At 38.1% G+C, this 12,860-nt stretch overlaps 1 protein-coding gene across 1 annotated transcript in view; it reads left to right on the top strand.

Annotated features, from left to right (window-relative positions):
* Positions 1–10,072, top strand: part of KIF27 (kinesin family member 27) — a 37,393-nt gene extending 27,321 nt beyond the window's left edge. Inside the window, exons 14-17 of the mRNA XM_019555335.1 lie at positions 1,091–1,297; positions 3,581–3,779; positions 5,551–5,715; positions 7,863–10,072. Of these exons, the coding sequence (XP_019410880.1) occupies positions 1,091–1,297; positions 3,581–3,779; positions 5,551–5,715; positions 7,863–8,338 (1,047 nt within the window). The 3' untranslated portion in view covers positions 8,339–10,072. The remainder of the gene's footprint in view (positions 1–1,090; positions 1,298–3,580; positions 3,780–5,550; positions 5,716–7,862) is intronic.
* Positions 10,073–12,860: the final 2,788 nt, after the last annotated feature.

The raw sequence follows: 12,860 nt of genomic DNA, 5'->3' as shown, positions 1-12,860 counted from the left end.
CCTGTGCTGAACTCAGCAGCCTTACCTGGGGTCCTGGGCCTCCTGGGGCAGCAGTAGCACTGAGCTGGCTGCCTGGAACCTGGCCAACAGCCACAGTATGACTCTGGCCAGCCAGGCTCTCTTTCTGAAGGCGCCCACTGCTTTTTTCATTGCCAGTTTTTTTGACACCAGGATTTTCTGGTGTCAAAAAAACCTACCACACTGTAAATTAGCAGCACGGCAAACACTTGCACATGTGTCACTTGCAGTTTCCAGCAGCTCAAACTGCTTTGAGGCATCGGAAACTGCATGTGCACACTTGTAAAGACACGTCCCCTTGCCTTAGTTAAATCTCTCAAATAACACCTTGTGTCAAATCAGCATAATTTTCTTATACATATAAGGCCTTAGAGTTGACTAGTAGTTTCCAGGGAAATTTTTCTTAGAATTGGTCAGCCAGAGACACTCATTGCAATATTTTGATGTCTTCTCATCAGAACCCAAAATACATCACTTCCATGATGAGGAGCTGATATCTGTCGTAGGAACTGAGATGCATTATGCTAAGGACTGATCAGTATAATTATGTTAAGTCTAAGTGAAATAGGTCCTATGTACTGCATGCAGACTTTTTGTGGACCCTCTACCAAGTGGGAAACTTAAAAACTTACTGAAAAAGAGAAATACTTCAACTTGGGACTATCATTTTTCCTCAGTGGCCATGTCTACACAAGACAATGACCATGCACAGTTGTTACTGCGCTGGCATTTACTACTTGCATAATCAAGTACTAAATGCCTGCGCAGTAACTGGCATTACTGTGCAGTAGCACCCCGGTATGGTTGCCTAGTGACACTTACTGCCCAGTAGCTCGTTACTACTGCGCAGTAGCATCACATCATGGTTCATGCCCAGTGATGCTCCTGCACAGTAGTAACAAGCTACTGCACAGTAAGTATCTCGTGTAGACGTGGCCAGTATCTAGTACACTGCATGTGTTTCTCTTGGGTCAGTCTCCCACTCTATAGAAAAAAATCAATTTACATTGAGTGTACAGTTGTTTTCTTGTATATCTCTTAAATAAAAATCTGATATCTGCTTTTATTTTAGGAAGAACATGTCCTTTTCCAACTGGAAGAAGGGATTGAAGCCTTGGAGGCTGCTATTGACTATAAGAATGAAAGCATTCAGAATCGCCAACACTTGCTCAGAACTTCATCTCAGATTGTTTCCCAGAGTGAGGCCAATGTAATGGGAAAACTAATTTCTCTGTCTGCTGTTGATCTCAGAGCTATCCTTTGCAAGTACTTCAACAAGGTTTGTGGTAGCTGATGAATAACATAGCATTGGATCTTACTGTTCAATGGTAATAGAACAAAGTCCTCCAAATGTTTCAGAGTCTCATGGTTCTTTCCCAAAACAAGGGGAGGGGTGTGAACTGAATTGGTCTTTTCAATACAGACTGCTCAGGATCAAAACTCGCCTATATTGCATTGAATATCATGCAGTCTTTATTCACTGCTGTAAATAGGCTATTCATAGGTCAGGTTTGTCTATTTCACTTGAGATGTCACCAACCTAACAGTGTTTAGTTTTAGTTAAGGAGGTGAAGATTCTCTTGAAGGCTCAGATCAAGCATAGTATCTGATATAGGTATTGTTTTCCAGCTAAGGAGAAATACAAAACTTTAACAAATAACAGTGAAAGGATTTTACAATCTTCTGATAATGCTAATTGTTATCAGTGGTCTTTGAATCTATTTACCTGTGTCCCTGATTCTTTTCTGCACCCCAAAGAACAACAGTATTGTTCTTTTTAAACAGATAAATGTGATTGTGGCTTTTTATTTGATTTATATGCTGACCTTCCCAAAAAAGGCTTAGGGTGGTTTACAATAGAAGAGAACAAGCTTCTACATTAAAATAAGATAGTATACCTAAACAAATTCTCCCCAAAATACAGAATAATCCATCCCATCCTATTCATTCCTGCTTAGCTGCTTTTAATCTAGGAGAGAGAGCTCCCTAACCCAACCTTACTTCTCACCCCCAATTCACTGCCTGTATAAAATATAATTTCCCCCCACTTTCCATCCCTTTCAACTCCTACTCCCCTGTCTCTCCCCTTCCTTAATGTCAGTCTCATGATTCTGCAACCCTGCCTTTAGTTTCAGCCACCAAAGGTTTTGCCCTCAATAGCAGGACAAATGAGCAGCTCATTTCTTCTGATCTTTTTTTTTTCACTTCAGTTCTTTGCTTGGTTTTGAGCAGTGGCAACTTCACTACATCTTGTCTCTGCTTTCCTCAGCTGAGGATTTATGAGCACATTGAAATGTTATAATCATCTGGTTGTTACTGTTAAGTGCTAATCCTAGGTGCTGGAGATGATCAGTAGATGAATGAACAATGCTAGGAAATGGCAAGTGCAAATCTTTAGTATGATAGTAAAATCTGGCTGCAGACAGACTTTTTGACTCCTGGATAAGCATCATGCTGTGTTGGGATCAAATGTTATTTTTCATTTTGAGCAGTTGCTGGGTTTTAATCTGGAATCTGGCAGGTGAGCAAGTCTTTTGGCTAAGGCATATATGAATGGGTATAATGTATGTAGCCTATGACCCTAGTTTGTTGTCATTGCTACTAGCTATTTCTTAATATTGTATGTGCTAAGGGTAGATCAAAAAAAAGGGTTTTCCATTTTTTTGAAGAACTCTTCTGGCTTGAGTTGAGTGGGAGAGGCTAGCTCTAGCTGATGTTTTATATTAAAATTACTAGCACTAAAATTGGTACCTGTGGCCTGGTGTAACTCCATAGTTTTGCCCACAGAGCTCATATTCTGCAGCTAAAACTGTAAGTGGATATACAAACATTGTTTCCTGGTGGCCAGCAGAACAGTAAGTGACAGCAGGCTTCCATTGGGAAGCTGCCAGAGAGTGTGCATAGAAGTGCCTGTTCTTTGCCAGCTGCTGCAGTCCTTTTTTTTTTTACATCTGAGGCCTGTGTAGATACCTTATGTACCCTGCTGGCAGATCTGCTACTGCAGAGTTGGGTGAGGCTGCCAGAATCTGCATTGGTGAATACACTCTGGTGGCAGCGACTATCTGCTGGTGGAAGGCTTATAATGGAGACAGTTAACACCTTTTAAGTTCTAAGTTAACATTTTTAAGTTCTCACTTAACTTTTAGTGTAAACCTGAGATAAAAAAAGCAGTACCTACCTCTTTTATTACAGGTTTTAATAAGAGCAGGAAGACAACATTGTATCAACATTTATTGTATTCTTATTATTAAGGTCATATGGATATATTTTGCAAAATATGAAAACTTAGTTTCCAAAATGAAATTCTTCATTCTAGTGCATTGTTACTTTCACTTTTTGGTATGGATGTACAATCTAGGCCATTTTGTTTCCAAAATACTTGTGGTTTATAAAGACATTATTTGTGGGTCTATAAATACTGTTTTCATTAATCTATTTGTTTCCAGTCAGGCATTACAATAAAATATGCAAGATCATCTTTTATTCAAAACAGTATCAGATCATTAATCGAACCTGTTTCCAAGTCTAGGGATGGTTTTTAAGATTCTAACATTTTTATTAGGTTGTTGGCTTACGTGAGGCTGAACGTAAGTTACAGCTGCAAACTGAAGAGCTGGAGATGAAGGTCACAGAACAAGATAACATAATCCGTGAACTAGAATCTGTACTTGAACACCTAAAGCTGCAGTGTGATAGGCGACTCACCCTACAGCAGAGAGAACACGAACAAAAGATGCAGTTAGTATTGCATCATTTCAAAGGTATTTGCTTCTTTTGGAGGAAGTTGTATTGCTACACTGAAAAGAAGTATTGTCTTTTAGCTAAAACTTCATGCTTGATACATATGTTTGAGTAGCCATAGTTTGCTGTGCAATTTTATTAATTCTACTTTCTGATAGAATGCATGTCCTTTGTAAAAGAACATCAAATGTTAAAGTTTAATATGAGACACAACAGATTAAGTAATAACCTTTTTAAAATGTGGAAGAATTTGATGCTGTTAATGAAAATGTAAGGATTGAGTCCCACTTATTTTGTTATAAAAATAGCCAGTTCCATTAAAGTTGATTGTCAGAAGTAGGTGCTAACTGACCTGAGATACTGGCTAACCTCTAACTTGAGACCCTTTAGATGTACTTACCTTGTTGTAGAATTTTATGGGATCTTTTTATTTGTGAGTATCTTAGCACCTTAAACTCAGACCCCAATATTATATTGTACCCCCAGAATCAGTGTCCATTTGCATGGAACTAGGTTTTTTTTTTAATAAAAAGAACAGGGCTTGATGTAAGTCTATAAACAATGGAGAAGAATTTAGGGTCCAATGCTTTAAGGATGCTTTACTTCTCCTAGTAAGTATCATGTACTATACCTTCTGTTGTCGCGACATAGCTGACATTTTGGAAGACTGTCTTTTGAGAGAGAAGGGAATCTTCTCAATATACAAGTTTTTTTTTTTAAGACCAACATTTACATTTTTATATGACCATTGAATTCTCTCTCTTCGTCAGTTTAAATGACAGTTTATTCCAGGAAATGTAAGAGTGCTCTGAAAAAGCATTCAAAGGGTGTCTGAAAAAATATACGGATACTTTAATCATCAGGAATACAAAGAAATTGATTAACAGTGCAAAGTGTAGTTTCCTTAGAAATCAGGAAGTATAACTTACAATGTAAATGACAATAGATTTTTAAAAAGGACCACCATTGACATCTAGGCACTTATACCTGCAAACACAGAACAATACATTTTTTTTTCTTTTTTGCAACCACTGTCTATTGCATGTCCTACTTTGTAACTAGTCAAAGTGGTCACAATAAAAAGTATAATTATGGAAAAACTCATTTTGAAATATAAAATTACAAAAAAGAGTATGCAAATACTGTCAAAGTGGATCTCTTTAAGATCATCTTAAGATAAAGTAAGAATCTCTGCTTCCTGCTTAGACCAGACTACTGTAGTCTGCTAAAGACTGCTAGTAAGCCAACTTTAAAGTATCTTTGTATGCATGTCTAGATTTGTATTATTTGAACACATGTAATATAAACATTATATAAACAGTACAAATGCCTCTTAAAAATGCACTGCATATGTACAGTATTAAGTGCAAGTAATTTGGAATACAGCCATAGCAATGCATCACTGAATTGGAACCCCAGACATACGAATAGTAAACAAAACCACCCAGAAGGATTCTAGCAGAGATAAACTAGACATTCTTTATATAGTTGATTTAATTAATTTTCATGGCATAGTCCAACTGTCTCTGGTCTTTGGTACTTTATGTTCTATTGATATAAAATGAACTCTAAGAAATATCGTCTGATTTGATTTATCTATGATTAGACTTGCTGCTACAATGGGTGACTTAGTTATGTAGTGCAATGCCAGTTAAAATTTATTAATTTTAAACTTCTTGAAGCAAACTGCTAGTGAGATGTAGGATGTCATCTGTCCAGCTTTGTATAATCTCCTTTCACTTTTATACACAAAAATATGTGCCAAAGCTGAAATTAACTTTGTTGTCTTAGAACAAGATGGCGAAGGAATCGCAGAAACCCTTAAAATGTATGACAGTAAAGTCCAGCAACTGGAAAAAGACTTATTTTTCTATAAGAAAACCAGCAGGGATCTAAAGAAGAAAGTGAAGGAACTGGTAGGAGAGCCATTTCATCAGCTGTTGGCACCAACTAAGTGTAAGTATTTTAGCATTAGAAAATAGATATAACTTTTTGCAGTGTGTTCAGTGGAAAACATGAGGTCTTTAGCTTTTCACTTTTGAGCAGATTTGCTCAAAATAGCGCTCCCATTATTTCATTTTTAACTGAACAAAGGGTTATCCATAAAAACTTATTGCATCACCCCTCTCAAGTGGAAGAAGGTGTTTGCTTCTAGATGCAGCAGTTGGTAATACATCAGAGCTTTAACACTAAATCTTATCTATCTGATTAATACTTTGATCTGCTCTTTTTTGGATTCTAAGGCAGATTGTCAGTAACTGTCTCAAACCACTAGAGTTTGTAGAACTCCCTCCTTTCTTATCTGATAGCTTTCAAATGGTATTGTAACTGACTCTACTGGAGGTTGTTGCTGAATGAATACCAGCCCCTTTTGTAAATATGTGGTAGCCAATTGTGCATACCAGTAACTCCAAGGCAAGCCCCATAGTTTCTTTAAGCACTTGGCTGTGGAGGTGTTTTCCGTTGAAAGGTACCCCATGGAGTGTCACACAGTTCTAATAAATAGAAGACTTTTTTCCTAACAGCAGAAAACATGCAGATGTGCCAGATGCCGTGGTTTATACACTGCAGATAAACACATTCTTGTATTTTATCCCATACAACAAACCCTAAAATACAATACACACCTTCGTTTTTGAAAGGCAGAATGAAGAAAAAAAGATTTTTCCTTGTAGTAAGTAATAGAGTAGCCGTAGCTAGGGAACTTAGCCTGCTCATTTGTCTGCTCCCTGTAGATCCTTGCTGATCTTACTTTCTATCTTACCCAATAAACAGCAGAATTTGCTCTTACCATATTTTTCATATGTAATGTGCACTGCAATTTCCAGCAGCTGTTTTTTGTGGAAAAGGTGTGCATTGTATATAAGAAAATATAGTACAGCCCAGTAGAGAGTAAACCAAAAACTGCACCCTGGGAGACTTCTGAAGCATAAGACCTAAGACTGGAAGGGGTGTCCTATCTTACTATTATAGGACAAGTAATTGTCCTTGATATCTAACTGCACAGATTTCAGCCTCTTACAATTAGATTTGGGAGTGGTGGTGATACAATTTTTGTCATCCTGTTTTACTGGTTGCTTCATGTCTCTTGCAAGCAACTCTCCCTGGTCTTACCTCCACAACTTTGGGTAACACAAACCCTTACAAAGATGCATTGTCTACACTGGCTTCACATTGATCTTGGGGCTATCTGCCTACTACTCCTGGTTTACATCCTCCAGCCCCGGAAATACAGCAGTAATGACATTCTGGGGATGTCACTTCCCTCTGCTTTCAAAATCTCTATCTGTCCTGCTTGATCCTTGCAGAGTGGGGCATCCTCAGAGTATTCTTACATTCTGGATCTGGAATATGCAAAGCGAGAGTGGGTGGGCAGGACTTACTTTTCAGTGGCAGTCTTGGGAACAACACAGAGTCCATATAGGCATATCCAGAGGTCTGATTCTAATGTGTGGGAAGAATTATTTTAGAGGTGTCTAGCTGGCAGGCAAGTGCATATTTTAAGACAAGAATTTCTTCAAACACTGGACCTAGCCAAGTAATGAGAGAAAAATATTTTCTATCTTCACCAGAAGTAATACAGTTAGTTCACTGTTTTTGTAATGTTAGTTTAAATATTATGCTTACTTTTAATTTGTTCTTGGATTTATCGTTATTCTATTACACAAACACCTGTTTTTCTGGCAACTTTTTGACCCACATTTAAAAAGAAAGTGTAGAAATGCATGGGTACACTTTAAAACAAAACATGCAGAATTTTATGTTTTCCTGCATAGCTAAGCATATTTTGAAAATTTGGCCCTTTTATAATTTAGATGTGTGTTTCAGGGTCATCTGGAATTAAAGTGCCAAAATTAAAATGGTGAAAAACTTTGTATAAATGTTATAATTAGAAGCAGTAGTCTTATATATGAGATAATTAGTTGCATTTTGCCAAAACATACTGAATTATTATTATAATAGAAATTTTACAAACTTAATCTCATTACTGCCCTAAAACTGATTCCTGGATAACATTCAGTAAAATAATGATGCTTCTTTGCCTGGAGATACCGATGAGCATTTTATCTTAATCATTTGCTTCCTGGGAAATTTTATTTTAGGTCATGGTGCTGGTGACAGGACATTGAGCCAAGATGAAGCAGAAGTCTCTTCAGAAGAAGTCAAATGGATATCAAAGACTGAAAGTAACAATCAAAGAGGGATATTTAAAGAAACTGACAAACTAGCAAGTAATTTAAGAACATGGCAGAATTCATACAAGCCTGGAGAAGAAGTTGCAGAGAGAGGACACAGCAAAAGGTGTTTCTTAAGTAGTGAAAACAATATAGGAACAGATGAAGTACAGCCTTCAAAATCTTATTCTCAGCCATCTTCTCATCCTCAGACAGTTGAGATGCACAAAGAAGTACAAGGAATAATAACCCCAATAAAATTATCTCGCCGAGAACTACGTCATATCCCTGCATCTGAAGTATCTTTGAGGCGATCTAGCCTTGCAGCTGGTGTCAGTTCTGTTGCTGCAGATTCCTTTGATATGTCCAGAAAATCTGATGATTTTAAGAGAGAGTTATTCTGAGCCTTTAACAACACATGTTACTGAAACCACCGATAAGGTTTCCTTTATTCTTATCTGGCAGAATTAGCAGCTGGAATAAACAAACAATTGTTTTTACAGTTTCAAGCACGCCACCAGCAAGTTGTTACACACACGTTGTTTCAGAATCACAACCACCAGGTACTGGCACACTATTTCAAAAAAGGTTGTTGCCCTGAGGAAACTAGTTAAATAATGTTTACATTTCTTGGTGTTTTTACAATCACTTTAAGAGTACCTTCACATGTTGCAAAATTTGCATTGCATTAATGAAGTCAATAGTTGTCAAAGACCAAGATAATTTAATTTTTCTGGCTTAAACACATACAAAGGCATACCTTATTCTGTTAGAGGCATAGCACAGAACTTGAAAACTTGGCTACTAGCCCTTCACCTACTATTTCAGTTATTTCCTGATCAGTTCTATGCATCTTATACATCCTATGCATGATCAGAATTGGCATCTAAAACTAATTCTTTGTTCTTGGAAAGGAACATGAAAATATTCACTCTCTTCTCTCAGTATTTAATTGCTATTATTTTAAGAGTTTATACCACGTAAGATAAATGTTTGTCTTCTACTTTACAAGGGGACTTTACATGTCTTTTACATTATATGAACCTTCTTATGGTATCTGTGCAAGAGAAGTGTTAATCATATTTGTGAAATTAAGACCGAATTCACATTCCTTTTGTGTTGTTGTTGTTTTGTATTTTTAATATAGGACTTGCACTTATGCAGCTTTGAAGTGTAATGTTTATGTTCTACTGAAATGATAAACTATGGCATCAAACTTAGCATCTGTAGGTAAGTCAAGAGACAGTTTAATGCAGTCACTTAACATTCACAACTTTTCATTTAGAAGGAAGTGTGAATCATTGTTTTAAGTTACAGATCTGTTTTGGAGCCTCCCCAGGCCTATGGTTTATAACTGCTTGTTATTATCTTATTTCTTAGTCAAAATAGTCAATATACATATATTTGTGACAAGACTGTGATATTTGAAAAAGAAGCTGGTTAATAGATGAGGTGACTTGAAGCCAGGAGTCATGGTTTTAAAAAAAAATTGCTAAGTATTTTTCACCTCAGTTCATATTTAGACTCTTAAATATAATAAATGCCCTGATTTTCAAGGATGCCAAGTCCTCCTTGTTTCAAAACTTTAAAATCAGGCCACTTTAAGTGTCTAACAGTAAGCACTCCTATTTTACAGTTTTGGCCTGAATTATTTGCTGCACTTAACAAGAGTAAATTGTTCTAGTCTGAACTGAGTTACTTTCTGATATCTCTTAGAGAAGACCTCCTGCATATGGCACATGGCCACTGATTACAAGAACTCCATTAAAAGCCTGTTTACAAAGCAAATTTGACTGTCAGGAGATCATGTTGCAACATGATAGTACCTTACCATTTTAGTTTTAGTCTCTTCTGCATAGTTTGCACAAAACTTCATTAGAAATATATTAATGAGCCGTTTTAGAGCCCTGCAAAATTAAGGATAATTGCATCCTTATTAATTCAACTTAGTTATTTCCCATTATGATATTGAATTGTAATTCATGGGATTTGGAGGATTTTGTATTTGTTTTGTTTTGGATATTTTTACTATAATGTAAGTATAAATTGTGAGTCTTACTAATTTTTTTTATTAATATATTTAATATTCATATAACTTAATGCATGTTGTCTAAAGCAATAAACAAAAAGTAAACATATTATTCAGCTTTTTTCTGGTCTTTTACAACATTTTAGTATCAGCTACGTGAAACAACTCTTGAAGGGACAGAATGTGTAGTATTATATACCTCAAACTACCCTATTACCTGGTATTTAAATAGATCTGGATTGGTCTTGCTTTGTATTTTATACATTTGAAGTAAAACTTACCCTTGCCTAAAAACACTGTAAAATGTAGGAAAGATTATTTGGTGATGAGACGGTATCACTAGCTGCTCTGGAATTTTATGTAGGATTGGAAGGCTTACTAGGCCAGGTGCAGACATCAGACTTTTACTGGTATGTGATCAGAAACTGGTCAATACCCATAACAGAAGTTTAGCGTACATAGACTGATTTACAAATGACAGAAGCTAGTCCAAGATTTGCACCCTCTGCCTCCCCCTCAGCTAAGGGGCAAATGTGTGTTCTGTTTGCTACTGATCTAAACTACACTGCTTATATCAAACCACATAATTTAGATCAATTCCACCTCAGGCTTTTTGAATGTCTGTACCTAGCCCTAGGGATAATAGATAAAAATCACTTACTCACAGTGATTGGACTTTTTCCACTATCTCAAAGGTTTATTTTCTGCTTACTTTGTAGTAGAATTGTTTCTACATTATGCATGCTGTATACAGGCATACCTTGTTTTATTGCGCTTCGCTTTATTGCGCTTCACAGATACTGCGTTTTTTACAAATTGAAGGTTTGTGGCAACCCTGTGTTCAGCAAGTCTATCGGCGCCATTTTTCCATCGGTTAGCATTTTTTGGCAATAAAGTATTTTTTTAATTAAGGTATGTACATTGTTTTTTTAGACATAATGCTATTGCACACTTAATAGACTACAGTATAGTGTAAACATAACTTTTATATGCACTGGGAAACCAAAAAATTCATGTGACTCGCTTTATTGCGATATTCGCTTTATTGCGGTGGTCTGGAACCGAACCCACAATATCTCTGAGGTATGCCTGTACATGTATTCATGTATAGTCAAAGCTAGATACATACATATATACATGTATATGTATTGAATGGCTTTCTGCTAAATTAGGGGTGGACAAAGTCCAGCCCATGGGCGGGATCCAGCCGGCAGTGGACTCCATTTCCCAGCAGCCTCTGCCCACATGGCTGGGGCTAGTCTCCATGGAGACCCCAGCTGCTCTGTGATAGCACAAGGCTGGGGTTAGCACAAGACTGGCCCCAACTCTGCTGGCAGGGCAGGGCAGGGGGCTACTCTGGAGCCCCTAGGATCTTGCAGCTGGGGCAGCTTGATCAGTGCCAGGGCAGAGCCGCAATCTGGAGCTTGTGCACCCCTTCCCTGTCCCTGGCTATCTAATTTTGACTATACATGAACACATGTGCACAGCATGCATGAGGCAGAAACAATTCTACTACAAAGTAGGCAGAAAATAAACCTCAGTCTTGCTATCACAGCATAGCTGTGGCTGGGGTCTCCATGGAGACCCATGCCATGTGGGCAAGGAATTCTGGGAAATGGAGTCCAGCTGCTGGCCAGATCCTCCATTTTCCCCACCCCTATACTAGATAAAAAGGGAGAAATTACCATATTTACTTGGATCCAAGACAAGGTTTTTTTTCTCCCCTCCATTCAACATGAGAAGAGAAAAAGCTTCACCTTGGATTCAAGTAGCAAGTAGCAGATGGAGATGCAGCTGAGCTTGTGGCTGGAGCTGGAGTCAGATCCATTGCTTGTCCTAGGCTGGGGCCAGGACTGAAATTATTTCCCCCACTGCTGCTGGGAGTCAGCAGCTGTAATAGTCCCAGGGCCCAGGCCAGGGGTGTGGGTTGGTGATCACACTGCAGCAAGAATGAGGGATCATGTGGTGAAGGTCAGGAATCATGTGGCAGGGTAGGTCAGGTTGGCGCTGCAGTGGTCACTGCTGTGTGCCCAGAGCAGGGGCTGGAGCCACTGTGTGCTCAGTGCCCTGGGCTAGAGATGGAGCTAGAGCTACCACATAGCATAAGTGGCAGCATGGGGGGCAAGTAACTGGGCAGGGCAGGCACCAGTGGAGGTCAAGTGGCAGGGGACAGCAGGCAGCCAAAGAGCAAGAGTTGTGGGGGAGGTGGCAGGCATTGGTGGAAGGGCAGGTGGCAAGGGTGTGGGGGGCAAGGGGCAGGAGTAGAAGGGGGAGGCCAGGCCATCTGCCCCATTTCTTATCTATCCTGTCCCCCCGCTACTGCTTACTTTGCTGCAGTGGTGGGGGGGAGGGGTAATTTAACATCACCCTCCAATAATTGGATTCTATACATGGAAAATTATAACATTTATAATTTTCTGTGTATAGATTCTAATTATTGGGGGGGGTTGTCTTAGATTTGGGCAAATATGGTGGTTTTAAATGGACTTTGACTATCTAAATATGAAAGCAAAAAAAAAAGGTTCTGCCAGAAAAAGGGGTTACAAGTGCAGACAGTGAGTCAAGAATAGATACTAAAAGATAATGATTAAAATCTGATTTGCGTGAAATGATAGCTCAACAAAGCTGAATTGCTCAAAACACTCTTGTATTCTCCCCCCATCCTTGTTTTTGCTAATAAAAAATAAGACAAACTACAAGACTTACTTCCAGTCTTACATACCAGTCTTGATGTCATTCACTTAGTATTTATGGCATACATTGACATTTCACTAATATGCAATGTAGGAGTAAAAACAATGTGATGATTTAATTTAGTGTGGTCTTCCAAGTCATCGTTCTACTGATTAACATTTGTTTTGGCTGTTAAGTCAATGCTAAAAATAACCAAAAATATG

The sequence above is a fragment of the Crocodylus porosus genome, unplaced genomic scaffold (genome assembly GCF_001723895.1).
Source record: "Crocodylus porosus isolate Cpor-Errol unplaced genomic scaffold, CroPor_comp1, whole genome shotgun sequence".
Classification (NCBI taxonomy): Eukaryota; Metazoa; Chordata; order Crocodylia; family Crocodylidae; genus Crocodylus; species Crocodylus porosus.
This window is presented reverse-complemented; position numbering and strand designations above follow the sequence as displayed.